At 42.3% G+C, this 23,245-nt stretch overlaps 1 protein-coding gene across 1 annotated transcript in view; it reads left to right on the top strand.

The window, feature by feature from the left end:
- Positions 1–15,008: 15,008 nt before the first annotated feature.
- BARD1 (BRCA1 associated RING domain 1) overlaps positions 15,009–23,245 on the top strand; it is a 74,469-nt gene continuing 66,232 nt past the window's right edge. The window contains exon 1 of the mRNA XM_055398369.2: positions 15,009–15,288. Coding sequence (XP_055254344.2) covers positions 15,146–15,288 — 143 coding nt within the window. The 5' untranslated portion in view covers positions 15,009–15,145. The remainder of the gene's footprint in view (positions 15,289–23,245) is intronic.

Consider the following 23,245-nt stretch of genomic DNA (forward strand, 5'->3'; position numbering starts at 1 on the left):
AATTAGTTCAGAATAAGTACAATATTGAAAGTGAGAGTGAAAGTCACTCAATCTTGTCTGACTCTTTGTGACCCCATGGACTATACAGTTGGTGGAATTCTCCAGGCCAGAATACTTGAGTGGGTAGCCTTTCACTTCTCCAGAGGATCTTCCCAACTCAGGGATTGAACCCAGGTCTCCAGCAGTGCAGGCAGATTCTTTACCAGATGAGCCACAAGGAAAGCCAAAGAATACTGGAGTGGGTAGCCTATCCCTTCTCCAGAGAAACTTCCCCACCCAGGAAACAAACCTGGGTCTCCCGCATTGCAGGAGGATTCTTTACCCACTGAGCTATCAGGGAAGCTCCCAGGTACAATATTGCAGAAAAGGAAATCTCCCTATTTTAATAAAACAGTGTTGACCCAGAGAACCTTCCAAAGATAGCCACTAGAGACAGCTTTGGACTGGGGTATTGGAGCCCAAAGGAGTAAGAATCTCAGGATCTCAGAGCATATGGCAGCAGGAATCACTGTGGGACTCTGAGTCAAAGCCTGGGAAGAGGGAAAAGCTATATGCCAATACTATAGCCAACAGCACCAAGTCTGTGCATGAACATGAAATGTAACCTGAAGACTTTCATGCAGGGCTGTGGGAGTGTGTGGGGGGTGTGGGGAGGTGGGGATGACAAGGGAGACACCAGATGGGAAGATGTACTATTCTGCTGTTAAGTGTTGAATAACTGGCTTTCTCAGCATAATTCCCACACATATTGGTTGATATTCGTGTTAAATTCATAAGATAAAGTGAAACCTGTTTATCAGTGATGTGAGTGAATTGTTTGCTGACTTAGTTTTGAATACTGGAAAAACAAATCATCAATTTTTTGTACCCATTCATAATATAAGAATTACAGACATGACATATTATTCTGTAACTAACATAGATTTCAAGCCACCAAGAGGAGGTTACTGATCATGAAGCTGACAAGAAATGTGCAGAGGCACAACTTTATGTACTATAGTATGTTCATCATAGAAATTTCTAAAAAATATAATTCACACTATGAAGATAGGTAATTTTTAAAATGTAGTAAAACATTTAGGACGTGATGAGTTTTAAATATTTACTACTTTTAAGAAACAATTTATTCAATTCTAAGCTTACATGTTTTTTGATAATGGCTATGTTTAACAAATAGCTAGTAAAATTCCTACAAATTTAGTGTTGGATCTTTTGAACCTGTATAAACCAACTACCTGGAAAAGACTCTGATGCTGGGAAGGATTGGGGGCAGGAGGAGACGGGAACGACAGAGAATGAGATGGCTGTATGGCATCACCGACTCGATGGACATGAGTTTGAGTGAACTCCGGGAGTTGGTGATGGACAGGGAGGCCTGGCGTGCTGTGATTTATGGGGTCGCAAAGAGTCGGACACGACTGAGCGACTGAACTGAACTGAAACCAACTACCATACATCACTGATAGATGCCAAAACTATATAAATGTGAACTGTTGTTTTTAATAATGTGAGTTAGTTTTTATTCTCATGCTCGAGTTGCCTTGAAAAGGCAAGTTTAAAAAAAAATTCAGTCCTTTAATTTTATTCGATTTGCTTTAATTGAACCAGGGTTTTTATTTGAATATCTAAGCAACCTATTTCCAAATCTCTCTTACAGTGCATAAATGAGGAAATAATAATCTCAGCCATTATTGGTTGATTCCTGTTTGCTTCCCTCTCAAGAGAGTGGCTTTTCATAGACTCCTCTCCCAAATTCCAGAAATTCTTTTTTGCACTCAGCTATGTACTATACATGGGTGTCCCTTGTCGCTCAGCTGGTAAGGAATCCGCCTACAATGTGGGAAACCTGAGTTGGATCCCTGGGTTGGGAAGATCCCCTGGAAAAGGGAAAGGCTACCCACTCCAGTATTCTGACCTGGAGAAAAGAGTCAGACATAACTAAGCAACTTTCACTTACATGTGCTATACATAATCACTACTATTTAATATGTATTAGCTTGAGCCAGCTGAAATTGCTGTTACCTGACCAATTTTGACCTACAAAAACAGTCATTTCATATGCTCCAATTAATGTTTTTGTTCCGGTCAAACTGGTGCCAATGTTCCCCCATCATGTGTCTCTTTGTTATATGACTTTGCCCATTTGAAATAATCTTCCTCTGCCTTTCTACTAATTCAAACTTTTATCTTCCAAGACTGAACTCCCACTTTTACTTCTCCCATAAAAACATCCACCATCACCCCAGTCTTCTATAAGCAATTTTAAACACTCTGTCCTCTGACATTTTGTGATACTTACAGATGCACTGCATAATAAAATACTTAATTATAACCTGTCTCAGATAATTTGTATTGTTTCTTATATTAGTCTTATCTGTAGACAGTAAATTCTCTTGAGGGAAAAGACTATGAATTAAACTTCTATAATTTTATAATGAGTAATTGTGCTGAAAGTCAGTATGCGCTCTGGTCTTTAATTTGGACTTAAAAATCCTTGGAAGTTAAATTTAATTAAAAGTAGGCTATGCAGGTGCTTAAAACTTGGGTTTTGAAGACAGGCAGACCTGGATCTATTTCCCACCTCTGCCATTTATAAACTGTGTGTCCTTAGGATGGTTACTAAACAATCTGAAGCCTCTTTTCTGTCTATTGAAGAGATAATGACATCTGTACCATTAGGTGATTGTTAAGATTACATGGTAAGTCTGCATTCTATAGACTCTTTTTGGAAATTAAAAACCAATAGATAGATTTGACCATTGAATAACAGGGGTTTGAACTGTGCAGGTCCACGTATACATAGAATTCTTTTAGTAAATGTACGGTTGGACCTTCTTATCTGTGGGTTCTGTATCCTAAGATTCAACCAACTGTGGATCCCAAACTTGGTACATGGTCCAAGGTTGCTTTATCCTTGGATATGGAACCCGCAGATGCAGAGGGCTTACATGGCACTTGAGCAACCTCAGATTTTGGTATCCATGGCAGTTCCTGGAACCAATCTCCCCCTCCCTACCCTATGACTCCTGACCCATATTGAGGAATGACTGTATATTTTTCTCAATGATTTGAATAATTCTTATAAATTTATTACTGTGAGATTATCACTGTGTATATCTGTCTTAACAATGAAAAGTGTTAGTATAGTTATTTTTAAGATAAGCTTTTATCATTTGAGGAAACTTCCTAATCTCCCAATTAACATCTAAAAATTGCATGTGTGTTCTCAATTACTTAGTCATATCCGACTCTTTGCTACCAAATGGACTGTAATCCGCCAGGCTCCTCTGTCCTTGGAATTTCCCAGGCAAGAATACTCGAGTGGGTTGCCATTTCCTTCTCCAGGGGATCTTCCTGACCCAGGAATTGAACCTGTGTCTCTTGAGTCTCCTGCTTTGGGAGGTAGATTCTTTACCACTAGTGTCACATACACACACTCACACACACACACACACACACAGAGAAAGAGAGAGGCTGAGGGAACGTATATTTTTAAAAGTTGAAAAATACTGGATTCCGATCTGAGTATCGAAGAGGATATTGTCATTCTTATTACCTAAGAATAAATTTCTTATCACTTTATTATTCTTGAATCTAGAGTTTGTACAGTAATAAGTGATAGTAGTAAGAGTTTCAGTTCAGTTCAGTTCAGTCGCTCAGTCGTGTCCGACTCTCCGCGACCCCTTGAATCACAGCACGCCAGGCCTCCCTGTCCATCACCAACTCCCAGAGTACACTCAAACCCATGTCCACAGAGTCGGTGATGCCATCCAGCCATCTCATTCTCTGTCGTCCCCTTCTCCTCCCGCCCCCAACCTTTCCCAGCATCAGAGTCTTTTCCAGTGAGTCAACCCGTCGCATGAGGTGGCCAAAGTATTGCAGTTTCAGCTTTAGCATCAGTCCCTCCAATGAACATCCAGGATTGATCTCCTTTAGAATGGACTGGTTGGATTCCCTTGCAGTATAAGGGACTCTCAAGAGTCTTCTCCAACACCACAGTTCAAAAGCATCGATTCTTCGGCGATCAGCCTTCTTCACAGTCCAACTCTCACATCCATACATGACCACGGGAAAAACCATTGCCTTGACGAGACGGACCTTGGTTGGCAAAGTAATGTCTCTGCTTTTTAATATACTATCAAGGTTGGTCATAACTTTCCTTCCAAGGAGCAAGCGTCTTTTAATTTCATGGCTGCAATCAACATCTGCAGTGATTTTGGAGCCCAAAAAAATAAAGTCTGACACTGTTTCCACTGTTTTTCCATTTCCCATGAAGTGATGGGACTAGATGCCATGATCTTTGTTTTCTGAATGTTGAGCTTCAAGCCAACCTTTTCACTCTCCTCTTTCACTTTCATCAAGAGGCTTTTGAGTTCCTCTTCACTTTCTGCCATAAGGGTAGTGTCATCTGCATATCTGAGGTTATTGATATTTCTCCCAGCAATCTGGATTCCAGCAGAGTTTACCATGTATCAATCAAGGACTTTGCTAAGGATATTAGTTTACTTTATCCGTACAATAGCAATGAAGTATTTTCTATTCACAGATGAAGAAATATATAAACTATCTTTGAAATAGTGAGAAAAGCAACTAAATGAAGGCATAAGCAAAATATTGAGGAGAGATTTGATAAACTTTCTCTCACAGAGAGCAACTTTACAATAGTAACTAAATTTTAATTCAATGTTCTAAACTCTAAAATCTATTTCTGAAGGGCTATTAAGGATTACTACCAACACTAGCAAAATGAATTCAATATGAACAAACCATAATTTTCAAAACAGTATACGTGAATGGAAAAAAAGCTGAAATGTACTTTGTAATTTCAGGGACAGTGGTATACAGTCATTCACTCATTTATTTCACTATTTATTGAACATATACTGTGTCTAAGGCTTACTTAAATATACTGATTACCTCTCACTTGTCCCTGGAAAGAAATTTAAATTATTGTATGAATTTTGATTAAACTGATAACAAAATTTTGAAACACAATGGAACCCAAACTAGGGCCAATTCTTGCTTCCTAAATGAACACTTTATGTGCAAACAAACATCTGCTGGAATTCTACAGAATTTAAAACAAGCTGTTTGTAAATTTTACTGACAGCTGTTTTTGGTGATTTTTGTCAACAGAATTTTCCTGCTTTGCATCACAACATTCTTTTATTATGGTGTCCCCTCAAAGAATAACTTGCTTGCCTTAATCACGTTTACAGAGATTTATGACTTGATGCTTATTCAGTGGTAGAGCTTCTCGACACAAAATGTCAGTGAGCCTGTTATAAATTGCTTCTGGCATTCCTACTCTATCTTTTATTTGGCTGGGAGTATTTCCACCTGAAAGTGATAAATTCCTGCTATAACCACTTTATGTGCTTCAGTAATTACACTGTACAGAAAAAGGGGGTTTCTACTGAGGCATCTCCTTAAAAACAGCAAGCAATAAAAGGCAGTAGAATGGGCTGAACTCTGAAGTTTGTTGAACAAAAAACAATGACCAGTGAAATATCTGTGTCAGACCGAATTTGATAAATGATCAGGAAATACAGAAGACACGAAAACCTTTAAATTCTCTGCTGAAGGGACTTATTAATATAACCATGCCCTTAGACTAGTTACTTCTTCTGATCCAGTGACAGAAATTTGGTAGGTGCCCACAAGAATGGGGTTAACATCCTATCAGAAACCATTTCAAACTATGCTTCTAGAGACTTAGGTAGTTTTTCAGTAAATGCCAAGGTCTAAGTGACCTTGAGACTGTGTCTATACATGCAACACAAAGAGGCTGCAGCCACTAACTTGATCAATACAGGTATGCACACTGTACTAATCAAGAGGGGATCCACCTTCATCATATGGTTCTGCAGGGGGCGGGTACTGATTAGTTTTGACCATACTGTTTGGTTTGCTTCATAATGCTGTTTATAGTACATAGAACAAAATTACTATTTTTTTTTTTTTTGGCTGCACTGCACAGCATATGTGATCTTAGTTCCCTGACCAGGGATCAAACTTGCGCCCTTTGCATTGGAAGCACAGAGTCTTAACCATTGGACCACCAGGAAAGTCCCCCAAATTACTGTTTTTAACTGCTGAGGTGTTCTTGCTCTTAAAGGAGGAACAAAACGTTGTAAATAAAAGATCTCCAAGTTAACTGAACAAAAACTATAAGGATTTTATTATCAAGTCCTAACACCATGCCAAGGATGATGTTAGGAATTCAGTAGATACTGCATCTGCGAACATACTAAGAGAGATTATGGGCATTAAACAGAATTCAAGCTTCTTTTCAGAGTTATGACATCATATTTGCAAAGGAATTGCTACAGCTAGTATCTCTGTTCCAGAGATAGGCACAGAATTGAGTGGCTCCTTCTTGTTCAGAAGAGGTACTCTTTCATAAGAGAATTTTAAAGCAAGGGTAACTGGCTTAGTGTAACTCAACAATGCTAAAACCGGTTCTAAAAATGGGAAAATGTGTTGTGCATTTTCTGTGACTTAAGCTTTAATATATGCATTAAAGTTTAGGATAGCCCATTGTGAAGGGATTTGCACTGGCTGTGCTGCCTTCTTGGTTTAGAAGAGTTTCAAAGTTTGTCATTCCTTTCTCACAACAACCCTATGAATGTGAGGTTGTTATACATTAATCTGAGGTCTGCAAAAGATGAAACTAAGTTCCAGGATAGGATAAACAATGAGCCCATGGACACAATTCTAGGAAATGACAGGGTTTGGTTTTTAACCCAGTTTTGCTTGACTCCAGAGCTCCAAGGCACTTAGTCATTATGCCACACTGGTTTCCAGAAAAAATGGCACAGAACTCATGACTTTAACTTAGGTTAATGGCATTTTCACATCATAGGAAGGCTGGCTCAGTTATAGGTAGAGAGCAGACACCACCCCCCTAGATGCGGGGGAGGTTTGTTCTACTCCATCAGTTACCACATTCGATTGTTCTTTATCAATTGTTTTCAAACTGCATTTTCTGGGGAGTGCTCGAGGTTTCATAGAGGTCCTTGAAAACAAAATTTATATCCGTTAAGGAGAAAGCACTCAAAAGAACTGAGGTGGTCGAGTTCACTGCATGGCATCATAATTAAAAGCCAGAGAAGAACTAGTATACATGCTAAATTTGTGGGATAGCTTACATTCCATGGGCTGAGAGTCTGGGTATTATGCTTCTCCCATTTTGCTTGTTATATGTGTTCATCCAAATGAATATGTGGAAGATTTACTACTTGTAAAATACTTCAAACACAACAAACAAGTTAGCATTTAGACTGTTTTCAACAAATGGTTATACTGAGCCTGAATATTGTGAAAGAGGTCCAGGCACAAGATGCCTTTGGAATAAGTGAAAGTGGCTCAGTCATGTCCAACACTTTGCGACCCCATGGACTCTACAGTTCATGGAATTCCCCAGGCCAGAATACTGGAGTGGGTAGCCTTTCCCTTCTCCAGGGGATCTTCCAACCCAGGGATTGAACCCAGGTCTCCCACATTGCAGGTGGATTCTTTACCAGGTGAGCCGCAAGGGAAGCCCGTTTGGAGTAAAGTAGAATTCATGCTTGTGCTTAGTCTCACTCTTTGAGGCTTCTCTGTCCATGGGATTCTCCAGGCAAGAATACTGAAGTGGGTTGCCATTTCTTACTCCAGGGGATCTTCCCAACCTAGGGATGAAACCTATATCTCTTGTGTCTCCTATGTTGTCAGGCAGGTTCTTTACCACTGTGCCACTTGGGAAGCCCAAAGTAGAATTACAGATGGTAATCACAGTAAGGAGGGGGTGGGCATGGAGAGAGCAGAATGGGTAAGTAGGCTAGAGCAAGAAAATTTGTATCATTCAGATTACCTCCTGGTACCAGAGTGTTACACTGGGGTAGGATGAATAATTTTGGAAGAGTCCAAGGTTCTAAGGTTCTGGGGAATAATAGTTCATTGGAAGAAGAGAACGAAAGACTAGGAGTGAAATGAAGCAACAAGCCTAAATTCTGAAGGATTCAGGAGGTCTTTGCAGGGAAACAGAAAGGGATATAAGATACTATTTTGTTGTTTAGTCGCTAAGTTGTGTCTGACTCTTTGTGATTCCATGGATTGCAGCATGACAGGTTTCCCTGTCCTTCACATCTCCCAGAGTTTGCTCAAACTCGGGTCCACTGAGTTGGTGATACCCTCCAACCATCTTATCCTCTGTCGTCCCCTTCTCCTCCTGCCCTCAATCTTTCCCAGAATCAGGGTCTTTTGTAATGAGTTGCCTTTTCGCATCAGGTGGGCAAAGTATTGGAGTTTCAGCTTCAGCATCAGTCCTTCCAATGAATATTCAGGGTTGATTTCCTTTTGGATTGACTGGTTTGATCTCTTTGCAGTCCAAGGGACTCCTTGAGTCTTTTCCAGCACAACAACTCAAAAACTTCAATTATTTGCCACTCAGACTTCTTTATGGTTCAACTCTCACATCTGTGCATGACTACTGGAAAAACCATAGCTTTGACTATACAGACCTTTGTCAGCAAAGTGATATCTCTGCTCTTTAATATGCCATCTAGGTTTTCATTGAGGTTTGTCATAGCTTTTCTTCCAAGGAGCAAGCATCTTTTAATTTCATGGCTGCAGTCACAGTCTGTAGTGATTTTGGAGCCCAAGAAAATAAAATCTGTCACTGTTTCCTTTATTTCCCTATTTGCCATCAAGTGATATGAAGATACCATTTTGCCCTTTTAAAACAGAGAAGGGATATTGTTAATGCCCTAAGCTAAGACTCCACTGAAATCCTATAAGTGGACTAGATTTCCCAGGGGAGGTTTTCTTTGGGAGCAGAATTTCAGGATTTCCCACATTGTTGGTGGACCTCATCCTGAAAGGTTGCTCATCTTTTTACCTGTAAGCCCAGTGGATGTGTGAGAAAGAACTGGCTCTTGAAATTCAGGATCCAGGGCTGGGAGGAAGAGTTGGTTTAAAAACACATATCCCGTCTCACCTAAAAGCTAAGCATCAGCCAGCTGAACTGCAGCACTGCGGGGTTGGGAGTAAGGGAATGGAAGGGGCAGTAGCTGATGGAAGAATAACTTCACCTATTCTCTTGACCAGTTAACTATGGCCACCACAAAACAGCTGCCAAGAATTTTGTGAGGTTGGGGGGTGGGAGGAAATGGAGCAGTGGTGGTGGTCTAGTCACTAAGTTGTGTCCAACTCTTGTGATCACGTGGACTGTAGCCCTCCAGACTCCTTTGTCCATGGGATTTCCCAAGCAAAAATACTGGAGCGGGTTGTCTTTTCCCTCTCCTGGGGATCTTCCTGACTCAGAGATTGAACCTGGGCCTCTTACATTGCAGGCAATTTCCTGCATTCCTGGCAGATTCTTTACTGATTGAGTCACTGGGGAAGACCTATGGAACAGTGGCAGAGGGAAGGAAAAAGGAAACAAACAGGAGAAAGAACTCATTGCGCCTGCATCATAATTCACTTAACAGCACTATGAATAGACCGGGAACAATTATTTGGTTCTCAAAATATTTGACTAAAATGAGAAATTTTCATTTACTCTGATCACAAAGTAAAGTATGCCCTGATAAAAAATAAAAGGCATCTGATAAAAGTATTCAGTGTATTTTAGGATAAGTAAAGCATTCATAGTACCAGTCATCTTCACATTGGTTTTGAGTACTTATGATGTAAGTGATTTTACATTTATCTCATTTAATAATCTGACAAATCTATAGGATAAATCCCTATTTTGCGAATTCAGTTCAGTTCAGTTCAGTTCAGTTGCTCAGTCGTGTCCGACTCTCCGCGACCCCACGAATCACAGCACGCCAGGCCTCCCTGTCCATCACCAACTCCCGGAGTACACTCAAACTCATGTCCACAGAGTCGGTGATGCCATCCAGCCATCTCATTCTCCGTCGTCCCCTTCTCCTCCCGCCCCCAACCTTTCCCAGCATCAGAGTCTTTTCCAGTGAGTCAACTCGTCGCATGAGGTGGCCAAAGTATTGCAGTTTCAGCTTTAGCATCAGTCCCTCCAATGAACACCCAGGATTGATCTCCTTTAGAATGGACTGGTTGGATCTCCTTGCAGTCTAAGGGACTCTCAAGAGTCTTCTCCAACACCACAGTTCAATTCTTCGGCGATCAGCTTTCTTCACAGTTCAACTCTCACATCCATACATGACCACGGGAAAAACCATTGCCTTGACGAGACGGACCTTGGTTGGCAAAGTAATGTCTCTGCTTTTTAATATACTATCAAGGTTGGTCATAACTTTCCTTCCAAGGAGCAAGCGTCTTTTAATTTCATGGCTGCAATCAGCATCTGCAGTGATTTTGGAGCCCCAAAAAATAAAGTCTGACACTGTTTCCACTGTTTTTCCATCTATTTCCCATGAAGTGATGAAACCAGATGCCATGATCTTTGTTTTCTGAATGTTGAGCTTCAAGCCAACCTTTTCACTCTCCTCTTTCACTTTCATCAAGAGGCTTTTGAGTTCCTCTTCACTTTCTGCCATAAGGGTAGTGTCATCTGCATATCTGAGGTTATTTATATTTCTCCCAGAAATCTTGATTCCAGCTTGTGCTTCTTCCAGCCCAGCGTTCCTCATGATGTACTCTGCATATAAGTTAAATAAGCAGGGTGACAATATACAACCTTGACGTACTCCTTTTCCTATTTGGAACCAGACTGTTGTTCCATGTCCAGTTCTAACTGTTGCTTCCTGACCTGCATACAGGTTTCTCAAGAGGCAGGTCAGGGAAACAAATTCTCAGAGAACTTAACATTTGGTTTAAATCACACGATTATTCAGTAGAGGAAGTGGGATTAGAAGTAGGACTGTCTGAGATGAATGGACAAAGACGGTCTGGTACATATCTACAGTGGAATACCACTCAGCCATAAAAAAGAAAGCAATAATGCCATAAGCAGCAACATGCGGAGAAGGCAATGGCAAGCCACTCTAGTACTATTGCCTAGAAAATCCCATGGATGGAGGAGCCTGGTAGGCTGCAGTCCGTGGGGTCGCTAAGGGTCAGACACGACTGAGCGACTTCACTTTCACTTTTCACTTTCCGCTTTCACACATTGGAGAAGGAAATGGCAACCCACTCCAGTGTTCTTGCCTGGAGAATCCCAGGGACTGGGGAGCCTGGTGGGCTTCCGTCTATGGGGTCACACAGAGTTGGACACGACTGAAGTGACTTAGCAGCAGCAGCAGCAGCAGCAACATGGAAGGATCTAGAGAGATTATCAACTAAGTGAAGTCAGAAAGAGAAAGACAAATATCATATGGTTACGCTTTGTGTAATCTAAAGTACAACATAAATGAAACAGAAACAGACATTAAGAACAGACTTGTGGATACCAAGGGGGAGGGGGTTTGGGGGGAGACACTGAGACTTTGGGGTTAGCAGGTGCAAACTATTACATATTTAATGACTAAACAATAAGGTCCTACTTCATGGCACAGGGTATTATATTCAATATCTTGTGAAAAACCATAATGGAAAAGAACATAAAAAAGAATATGTATATATATATATATATATATATATATGAAAAGTATTGAAAGTGTCAGTCTCTCAGTTGTGTCCAACTCTTTTCTACCTCATGGACTGAAGCTGCCAAGTTCCTCTGTCCATGAATTCTTCAGGCAAGAATACTGGAGTGGATAGCCATTCGCTTCTCCAGGGGATGTTCCTGACCCAGGGTTCAAACCTGGGTCTCCTGCATGACAGGCATATCCTCTACCGTCTGAGTCACCAGGGAAGCCACAGAGAAATTAATACAACACTGTAAATCAACTATACTTCAATAAAATTTTTAAAATTATGATTAAAAAAATAAAAGACTGACTCCTGAAATTGCCAACCAATTCTCTAAGTTCATTTAACATTTTAAGTTTCCTAAACAATAAACTGTGGAAAATTCTGAAAGAGATGGGAATAGCAGACCACCTGACCTGCCTCTTGAGAAACCTGTATGCAGGTCAGGAAGCAACAGTTAGAACTGGACATGGAACAACAGACTGGTTCCAAATAGGAAAAGGAGTACGTCAAGGTTGTATATTGTCACCCTGCTTATTTAACTTATATGCAGAGTACATCATGACGAATGCTGGGCTGGAAGAAGCACAAGCTGGAATCAAGATTGCCAGGAAAAATATCAATAACCTCAGATATGCAGATGACACCACTCTTATGGCAGAAAGTGAAGAAGAACTAAAGAGCCTCTTGATAAAAATGAAAGAGGAGAGTAAAAAAGTTGGCTTAAAGCTCAACATTCAGAAAACTAAGATCATGGCATCTGGTCCCATCACTTCATGGCAGATAGATGGGGAAACAGTAAAAACAGTGCCTGATTTTATTTTTCTGGGCTCCAAAATCACAGCAGATGGTGATTGCAGCCATGAAATTAAAAGACACTTGCTCCTTGGAAGGAAAGTTATGACCAACCTAGATAGCATATTAAAAAGCAGAGACATTACTTTGCCAACAAAGGTCCATCTAGTCAAGGCTATGGTTTTTCCAGTGTTCATGTATGGATATGAGAGTTGGACTATAAAGAAGGCTGAGCGCCGAAGAATTGATGCTTTTGAACTGTGGTGTTGGAGAAGACTCTTGAGAGTCCCTTGGACTGCAAGGAGATCCAAGCAGTCCATCCTAAAGGAGATCAGTCCTTGGTGTTCATTGGAGGGACTGATGTTGAAGCTGAAACGTCAATAATTTGGCCACCTGATGCAGAGAGCTGACTCATTGGAAAAGACCCTGATGGCTGGGAAATATGAGGGCAGGAGGAGAAGGGGACAACAGAGGATGAGATAGTTGGATGGCATCACTGACTCGATGGACATGGGTTTGGGTGGACTCTGGGAGATGGTGATTGACAGGGAGGTCTGGTGTGCTGTGGTTCATGGGGTTGCAAAGAGTCAGATACGACTGAGTGACTGAACTGAACTGAAAGCTTGTTTTGTCTGCAAATTGTAAAGAATGGCTTGACAGGGTTAAAAGTCAAGGATTAACTTCTTGGCTACAGCTGAACTTAAATAAGTTAATAAATACAAGCTCAATTGCTCACTCATTCCTGAATGTGCAACCCCATGGACTGCAGCCCACCAGGTTCCTCTGCCCATGGGATTATCCCAGCAAGAATACTGGAATGGGTTGCCATATCCTCCTCCAGGGTATATTAATAAATGTTTTAGGCCAGAATGGAAAAAATTATTATAAGAAAGAATATACTAATACAATTTTTGAAATTTATAACATATATATATATAAATGGAAACATATACTTACATATAAATAGAAATATATGAATAATATGTATTTACATATAATTTATATGGCTTCCCTGGTGGCTCAGACAGTAAAGAATCCACCTGCAATGTGGGACACCTGGGCCGATCCCTGGGTTGGGAAGATCCCCAGTGGGAGGGGCTGGCTACCAACCTCCATATTCTTGCCTGGAGAATCCTATGGACAGAGGAGCCTGGTGGGCTACAATCCATGGGGACGCAAAGAGTCAGACATGACTAAGCACATCAGTCAGTCAGTCAGTCAATCCAGTCGCTCAGTCGTGTCCGACTCTTTGCGACCCCATGAATCACAGCACGCCAGGCCTCCCTGTCTATCACCAACTCCCGGAGTTCACTCAAACTCATGTCCATCGAGTCGGTGATGCCATCCAGCCATCTCATTCTCTGTCGTCCCCGTCTCCTCCTGCCCCCAACCCCTCCCAGCATCAGAGTCTTTTCCAGTGAGTCAACTCGTCGCATGAGGTGCCCAAAATATTGGAGTTTCAGCTTTAGCATCAGTCCTTCCAATGAAGCACATATATATATATATATATACCCACATATGTGTATATATATATCTATGTGCTTAGTTTCTCGTGCTATCATAGGTCAGTTAAAATCTTTAGTTTTCTCCTTCCACTTCTACTAACCATGGGTTTATTTGAAAATGTTTTAGACAGTTGCAGTGTAGCTTAAAGATTGAAGGGGACTTGGGGGGACACCAGCGAATCAGCTAGAAGGTGATGGGGAAAATCTAGGCAAAAATGATACAACTGGACCTGTTGTGAAGACAGAAATGGGAAAATTTGAGAGTAAGGGGGAAGAAATGCAAAGATTTGGCAGTGGAGTGGATGGGGGCGGGGTGAAGGGGTAAGTAGTAGTTAGTGTCTGTTTATATCTAAGTGAAGTAGCTCAGTCGTGTGCCACTCTTTGCAATCCCACGCACCGTAGCCTACCAGGCTCCTCTGTCCGTGGACTTTTCCAGGCAAGAGTACTAGAGTGGGTAGCCATTTCCTTCTCCAGGGAATCTTCCCGACCCGGGCATCGAACCCAGGTCTCCCGCTTTGCAGGTGGACGCTTTACAGGGAAAGCCCTTCTGTATATATGCTGATCACAGAAAAGCCTGGGGTGGGGGTGGAAGAGGAAGTGCGGAAAGAAAAGAAAGATTCTTCCTTAGGAATCAAGAGTGGCATCTTCAGTGTCACAGCAAAGCTTTTCCAAACAAAGCAACTCTCGAAATAGCACTCCTTATAGGGCTTCCCTGGTGGCTCAGACGGTAACGAATTCGCCTGCCAATGAGGAGACCCAGGTTCCATCCCTGGGTCCGGAACATCCCCTGGAGGAAGGCATGGCAACCCACTGCAGTTATCTTGCCTGGAAAATCCCATGGACAGAGGAGCCTGGCGGGTTACAGTCCACGGGGGTTGCAAAGAGTTAGACACGGCTGAGTGAGTAACATAGATAAAACTTCTCGGCTTGTGACTTTCCATTGGTTAAATTCAGTGGAAGTTCCTTAGAATTTTCTCAGTGTTTCGCATTTATCCCGCCAGACAGCCTGTGGCCCCGCCCCTTTTCCCGCCAACACAGGGGTCCTGCGGCGGCCGCGCCCCTTGCCTAGGCCCCGCCCCACCGGCTAGCGTGCCCCTACATTCGGCGCGTTCCGGCCTTGCCCCGCCCACCCCGCGCGCCCCGCCCACCCCGCGCGCCCCGCCCCCTAGGCGTCCCACTGACCCAGACCTAGGAACTGCTCGGGCTGGGGGCGAGGGGTCGGGTCGCCGGCCTCCGGGGTCTCGGAGGTTGCTGGAATTGTCCCAGCCTCCCGCCTTCGGAGGAGCCTACCCCGCGAGGGCGGGGCGATGCAGGGGAACCGGCAGCCGCGGGTCCGCTCCGGGAACCAGCTTCATCCCGCGCCCGCCATGAAGCCGGCAGGTCGCGGGGCCTGGGCCCACAGCCGCGCCGCGCTTGACCGGCTGGAAAAGCTGCTGCGCTGCTCACGCTGGTAAAGACCGACTCTCGAGGGGGCTGCCGGGAGGGCCGCGGCGTGGTCAGGGGTGTTCTCAAACCTCCGATTTCCTCCTCTTATTCCCACTGCCCTTCCCGCCCCCTGTTTGGGCGGGCGAGTAGAGTTAGTACCTGCCCAGGGATCTGGCGTGCTGCAGTCTAGGGGGGTCGCAAAGAGTTCCACTCGACTTACGACTGAACAGCAGCAGGGATCCGGTGTTCGTTCTCCCCTGTCTGGCCCCCATTCAGTCCTTTCCGGGTGACTTTCTGACTTTCAGTTGCACCAAACACCATCTAAGATGGTAGTTTTTGAACTTTAGCGGGCAAGAGTCTAGAGGTGTGGTTAAAGAGGAAGAGCCCAGTTCCCGCCTCCAGAGTTTGAATCGATAGGGCTGAGGCATCTGCACTGTTCATCTTGCCCCTGGTTCTTGTTTCCAGGGTAATTTCAGAACCTTAGGCCCAGGGCTGTAAGGTTTGAAGAGGCCCGCTAAATATAAAGCAGCCGTTACTTTGCTGAACTGGCCCCTTGACCAGTTCTCCGTCGCAGCCTTATTTGGAGAGGGGTAGTTTTGGGTACCCTTGTTGGCGATTGATTGAAGATGCCAGTGTAATGGACACTGTCAGTTGTTCGTTCAATTCCACATTTCCTTGGTTTGATCAAAGACTGTGTGGCTTGGGATTCCAGCTCCTAGAGATGCTATGTGTTATTACCTTTTGCTTATTTTCCTTCATACTGTTACACCATGGGAATCCTTTCATTTCAAGGTTTTCATTCCATCATTTTTATGACTGGTATTCCTTGCTTCTCCTTTTCCTTTAGCTTCTCCTAATATACAGGTCAAGAAGGTTTATCAAACCAGAAAAGGGTTTATCTCACTTTTCCTGCTCAAAAATCATTTATTGAGCCCCTGCTGCGTGCACAGCTCAGTATTTCTGCATCACTATCACTCTGTCAGCTTTTCTCTCTGCTTGTGACTGTTCGGTCATATTTCTTTTTTGGACTTTGTTTTCTCACTGTGATTTCCAACTTACAGAACTTAGTTGTACAGAAAGCATAAGTAATATAGAAACTTTGTCAAACTGAAAGGACTTAACTGTCAGAGTTTTGTACTTACATTTTGTTTTACAAAAACTTTAAAACTTGTGATGAAATGACATCGTAACACTCTAGAAAAGTGGCATGTTTGTACATGAAGACATTCTGATTGTGTGTGTTTTCCCGTAGCTCACAGGTCATCCATCTGAGAATAAAAAATTTCAAACAAACCGGCTCTGCTGGCTGTTAAAACAGAAGCAACTGTAGTCACACCTTTAAAAGTCAATGAAAGTTAGACATTCAAATGGTACATTTCAGTATGGAAGGTGCGAGGGTAGCAGCATGTTGCTTCACTAGACAGTAGAGTTCGACTATTGGGGTCGCCATTGTGTTGATTATCATAGAACAAGAGATTGACAATAGTTGTCTTTTTTTTTTTGGCTGCATTCGATCTTAGTTGCTTCATGTGGGACCTTTTTCTTTCTTCGTTTTGTTATGTGGGAGATCTTTCCTTGGCGGCACATGGGGTCAGTAGTTGAGTCACTCACTGTGGGCTTAGTTGCTGCAAAACTTGTGGGATCTTAGCTACCCAACCCAGGACGGAACCACATTCCCTGCATTGCAAGGCAGATTCTTAACCACTGGATATCAGGGAAGTCCTTCAACAGTGTCTTATAAAAATACAAAAATACAGTCTGCTTGCTGAATGGTTTGGGGGAAGGTGGACAAAAGAGGTAATCTATAGGAATAATCTATAGGTTGTCCTGAAATCTAATAAGGCCAGTTTCAGTTTTATCCCCTACCAGTATTTTTTCCAGTTTTACTAAAGTGAGCAAACAATAAGAGCCAAAAAAGACTGAAAGTAGACATCAGTAACTAGGTCCAGACTTTTACTACAACTCATCCTGCATGGTTAATAATATTTAACTCCAGTGATTGAAAACACAAAATTAATATGTGAACCACTGATGGATTAACTAAATCTTAGCTATTCCTTGGGCTTCCCTCGTAGCTCAGCTGGCAAAGAGTCTATTTTAACATAGGGCTCTGTAAACTCTCTAAGGGTCATATGGTATATATTTAAGGCTTTGCTGGCCACACACTATCTGTTCTTTTGTTTTTTACAACCCTTAAAAACATAAAAAAATTCTTAGCTTAAAGGCTGTACAAAAACAGGCTTGATTTGGTGCATAGGCAATAGTTTGCCAAACTATTTTAAAACATCTTAAGGTTAAAAAAATCCTTTCTGATGGAAAATTTAGTGTCAAATGGAGTTTAGTGTTTAGAAATGATTAGTGTTCCTCTTCCTGTCACTGCACATTTGACATTGTCTTGTGGTGAGTAAAGTATGGGAGAAAACCAGCCTAGTCTTCCCACTTGCTTTGCCTAGTGGCTGTATCATAGCTTGAAAGTAGCAACTCAGGATGCCCTGTGTCTTGCTTTTGGTACACATCATTCAAAACAGCATCATATTATCTGCAATTGTGTGTCAGTATGTCCTTTTTATAGAGCTTCACAGTTTTACCCAGTGGGCTAGTGATTACCCCAATTACTCTCACATTCAGCTTGCAGCTGTTATCCATCTCCTGTTCCCAGCTGTCACCTGTCCTGTGTAGCACATTGTATCTGTTTTGGAGCAAGCATTACTGGTGGGTGAGGGTGGATTGGCTACATTACAGGGCATCCTTTCTTGACCTTTAATGTGAGTGTGACTTCAAGGCGAAGCTGATGAAATTGTTCAAGAGGCCAGATGTGACATTTGTGTTAAGTGCATGCCTCACAACCGAATAGTAACTATTTAAAAATTTGGAAAAATGCAACAGGAAGACTGTCATTTGAGAGGCTGACAGAAAACATGAGAATAATGTGTTCCTAAAGGAAGCAGGAATTAGGAAATGTAGTGTGAAAGCCCAGGTGTCATTTGACACTGTTTTGTCAGTTAAAATAATTAGATACCTCTTGATATATTTTTTTGGTGGGGGTTGGAGTTTAGCATCTACCACAATTTTGACTTGGAATTCTAGTGACTTTTTAAAAAATTGACGTGTAGTTGATTTACAACGTGTTGTGTTAGTGTCTGGTGTACAGCAAAGTGATTCAGTTATTATATATGTACATTTTTTCATATTTTCCATTATGGTTTATTACCAAAAACCATTGATATTGAATATTCTCTGTGTGGTACTATAGGTCCTTATTCTAATGACTTTTTAAATCAACTTTTAGTAAAAAGTAAAAATGTAGTTTTGTGTTTTTTAAGATAGGCGATTTTTCTAAATTATCTCTGGTCATTTTATTAATAGTAAAGGTGATGGACATTGTTTTGAAGTTGCATAGCTTAGTGGTTAAGAGAATGAATTTTGGATCCTGGCCTCAAATCCTGCCTCAGCGATTTTGGACAAATTATTTCATCTTTATATGTTTCCTTTTCTCTATCTGCAAGATGAGTTAGTAGTTTTTACTTTGTAAGTTTGTTAAGGGAATTAAATGAGTTAATATTTATAAGGTATTCAGAGCAGTGTGTGTTCTGTTTGAATTGCTATATGGATGCTTGTGAAATAAAGGATAAGAATTACTGATGCCAGCATCAGGAATTTGTCTTTCTTCATTAGTTCTGATTGTTCAGAGGCATTTTTTACAGGCCATCGACCCTTTGATGGGATGATTATTGCCTTCATTGTTAGGACAATGAGCTACTGCTGAGGCACAACCTATGTGTTCTGACGCCCTGAGGCTTTCCACCCTCAAGGAGGGTATCTTTAGCTGTAAGAGGTGAAATGTGTTACCCAAACACACAGTCCAGGGTAAATTAGGGGATGCAGAAATGAGTACTTGTGTGGGGCTAATGGAGGAAAGCTTCCTGAGCTTTTGAATTGGGGTTCAGATTTTTATAGGTGAAGCCAGATAGAAGATTATAGCAAATGAAAATATGCTGAAAAGTATATAGAATAACAAGGGAGTGAGTCAGGTGGGCAGAGTTAGAACAAGGTCAGATCCTAGATTAGAAGCATTGTTACTCCCTAAAGAGAGCCACTTGTGTAACTTTCCCTGGACTCTGGCATCCTCATAAGTAAAATGAGGAAAGTGGATGACTTGATTTTTCATACTGTTTCCTGTTCTCAGATTCTAGAATTATTAGCATAGTTTGGATGGAAAATATAATTTAAAACTTTTTAGTTAGGTGAATATACACAAAGAAAAGGGCACAAACCATTGTATCATGTCCTCGAAATTGTGGGATTTATTTACTTATGTGGTATTTTTTTTTCTTTGATTAGCAGCTGTCTCTTTCACTTATACTATACATTTCATAAGGGTAGGTTCACATTTGCAGCCACAGTGTTGGACATATAGTTTCTTAGTGTTTGTTAAATTAAGATATTAAAGCATTTGGTTAAGATTACATTGCAGGTGGAGGTACCAGAGGACCTGGTTAGTTCATTTGAAATGCCAGGAATCCTCCATAGGTTCCTGGGGGATAATTACCCATAGTAATAAACTGTGGCAAGTTGTAAAAGAGATGGGAATACCAGACCACCTGACCACCTGAGAAACCTGTATGCAGGTCAGGAAGCAACAGTTAGAATTGGACATGGAACAACAGACTTGTTCCAAATAGGAAAAGGAGTACGTCAAGGTTGTATATTGTCACCCTGCTTATTTAACTTATATGCAGAGTACATCATGAGGAATGCTGGGCTGGAAGAAGCACAAGCTGGAATCAAGATCGCTGGGAGAAATATCAATAACCTCAGATATGCAGATGACACCATCCTTATGGCAGAAAGTGAAGAGGAACTAAAAAGCCTCTTGATGAAAGTGAAAGAGGAGAGTGAAAAGGTTGGCTTGAAGCTCAACATTTAGAAAACAAAGATCATGGCATCTGGTCCCATCACTTCATGGGAAATAGATGGGGAAACAGTGGAAACAGTGTCAGACTTTGTTTTTTTGGGCTCCGAAATCACTGCAGATGCTGATTGCAGCCATGAAATTAAAAGACGCTTACTCCTTGGAAGGAAAGTTATGACCAACCTAGATAGTATATTAAAAAGCAGAGACATTACTTTGCCAACAAATGTCCGTCTAGTCAAGGCTATTGTTTTTCCAGTGGTCATGGATGGATGTGAGAGTTGGACTGTGAAGAAAGCTGAGCGCTGAAGAATTGATGCTTTTGAACTGTGGTGCTGGAGAAGACTCTTGAGAGTCCCTTGTACTGCAAGGAGATCCAACCAGTCCATTCTAAAGGAGATCAACCCTGGGTGTTCATTAGAAGGACTGATGCTAAAGCTGAAACTCCAATACTTTGGCCACCTCATGCGATGAGTTGACTCACTGGAAAAGACTCTGATGCTGGGAGGGATTGGGTGCTGGAGGAGAAGGGGACGACAGAGAATGAGATGGCTGGATGGCATCACTGACTTGATGGAGGTGAGTCTGAGTGAACTCCGGGAGTTGGTGATGGACAGGGAGGCCTGGCGTGCTGTGATTCATGGGGTCGCAAAGAGTCGGACATGACTGAGCGACTGAACTGTATTGACCTGAACTGACACAGTGACTAAGGTTTCATCATCATATCCGGTCCCATCATTTCATGGCAAATAGATGCGGAAACAATGGGGACAGTGACAGACTTTATTTTCTTGGGCACCCCAAATCACTGCAGACGGAGACTGCAGTTATGAAATTAAAAGATGCTTGCTCCTTGGAAGAAAAGCTTTGACAAACCTAGACAGCATGTTAAAAAGCAGAGACATTACTTTGCCGACAAAGGTCTGTATAGTCAGAGCTATGGTTTTCCCAGTGGTCATGTACAGATGTGAGAGTTGGACCATAAGGAAGGATGTAAGCTGAAGAATTGATGCTTTTGAACTGTGGTGCTGGAGAAGACTCTTGAGAGTCCCTTGGACTGCAGGGAGATCAAACCGGTCAATCCTAAAGGAAGTCAGTCCTGAATATGCATTGGGAGGACCGATGCTGAAGCTGAACCTCCAATACTTTGGCCATCTTATCTAAAGAGCCCAATCATTGGAAAAGACCCTGATGCTGGGAAAGATTGAAGGCAGGAGGAGAAGAGGACGACAGAGTATAAGATGGTTGGATGGCATCACAGACTCGATGGACATGTGCTTGAGCAAGCTCCGGGAGTTGGTTATGGACAGGGAAACCTGGCATGCTGCAGTCCCATGGGGTTGCAAAGAGCTGGACAGGAGTTAGCCACTGAACAAAACAACAAGGCTTCAGGGCAGATATAAAGGTGCAGGTCTTTCCCCTAGGGATTTAGAGCTAGAACCAGGACATGCGCAGTCCTGTAACAGGCTACACAGACCTGGTGTTATATAGGGCTTGTGACTGCTGGGGAACCCTACCAGACACATTGAGCACCTTTTAGTTATTGACCTCTGTAGCAGAGGAGATGGTCTTGCAAGTGAAGTTACTGTTATGTAGGTCTGGGCCTGAGGAGAGTTTCAGGCTCAGAGTGCAAATTTGAAAGTTACCAGCAAATACAGGGCAATTGAAAGCATATTCCTGGAAGTAAGTGGGAAAGAGGGTATAAAAATGTCGACTTAAAAAATGGTCAAACCTAGAATTTGAGAGTTATGTTTTATTTGGTGGGAAGTTTTAGGACTTCAAGCACGGAGACAGCATGTCAGGTAACCCTGAGAGAATTGCTTGGGGGCTGGGAGGAGTCAGTTTACAAAGAAGTTTGCAACAAAATATTGAATATCAAAAGTATTTTTGTGAATTAAAACCAGATATCTCAGGTCAAGGAATTTAGCATTTTTCTACATATGGGAAGATGCAAGTCTGGGCTCAGAAGTCATTCCTTTCAGAGGCATCTCAGCTATTTGGGGCCAGTAGCCTCTGGGCTCACTGTAGGGAGTGGCTGCAGGCTACTAACTGCTGGATTGGAGGTATTGTTTTCCTTCCTGGTTGCCCTTCAGTTCAGTTACCCAGTCGTGTCCGACTCTTTGCGATCCCATGAATCACAGCACGCCAGGCCTCCCTGTCCATCACCAACTCCCGGAGTTCACTCAGACTCACCTCCATCAAGTCGGTGATGCCATCCAGCCATCTCATTCTCGGTCATCCCCTTCTCCTGCCCCCAATCCCTCCAGTGAGTCAACTCTTCCCATGAGCTGGCCAAAGTATTGGAACTTCAGCTTTAGCATCATTCCTTCCAATGAACACCCAGGATTGATCTTCTTTAGAATGGACTGGTTTGATCTCCTTGCAGTCCAAGGGACTCTCAAGAGTCTTCTCCAACACCACAGTTAAAAAAACATCAATTCTTCAGCGCTCAGCTTTCTTCACAGTCCAACACTCACATCCATACATGACCACTGGAAAAACAATAGCCTTGACTAGATGGACCTTTGTTGGCAAAGTAATGTCTCTGCTTTTTAATATACTACAGAAGAACTGTACAAAAAAGATCTTCACGACCAAGATAGTCACGATAACGTGATCACTGACCTAGAGCCAGACATCTTGGAATGTGAAGTCAAGTGGGCCTTAGAAAGCATCACTACTAACAAAGCTAGTGGAGGTGATGGAATTCCAGTTGAGCTATTTCAGGTCTTGAAGTATGATGCTGTGAAAGTGCTGCACTCAATATGCCAGCAGATTTGGAAAACTCAGCAGTGGCCACAGGACTGGAAGAGGTCAGTCTTCATTCCAATCCCAAAGAAAGGCAATGCCAAAGAATGCTCAAACTACCGTCCAGTTGCACTCATCTCACACGCTAGTCAAGTCATGCTCAAAATTCTCCAAGCCAGGCTTCAGCAGTATGTAAACCGTGAACTCCCAGATGTTCAAGCAGGTTTTAGAAAAGGTAGAGGCACCAGAGATCAAATTGCCAACATCCGCTGGATCATGGAGAAAGCAAGAGAGTTTCAGAAAAACATCTATTTCTGCTTTA

The sequence above is a fragment of the Moschus berezovskii genome, chromosome 2 (genome assembly GCF_049115385.1).
Source record: "Moschus berezovskii isolate FMDL1 chromosome 2, NW_MosBer_1.0, whole genome shotgun sequence".
Taxonomy (NCBI): Eukaryota; Metazoa; Chordata; class Mammalia; order Artiodactyla; family Moschidae; genus Moschus; species Moschus berezovskii.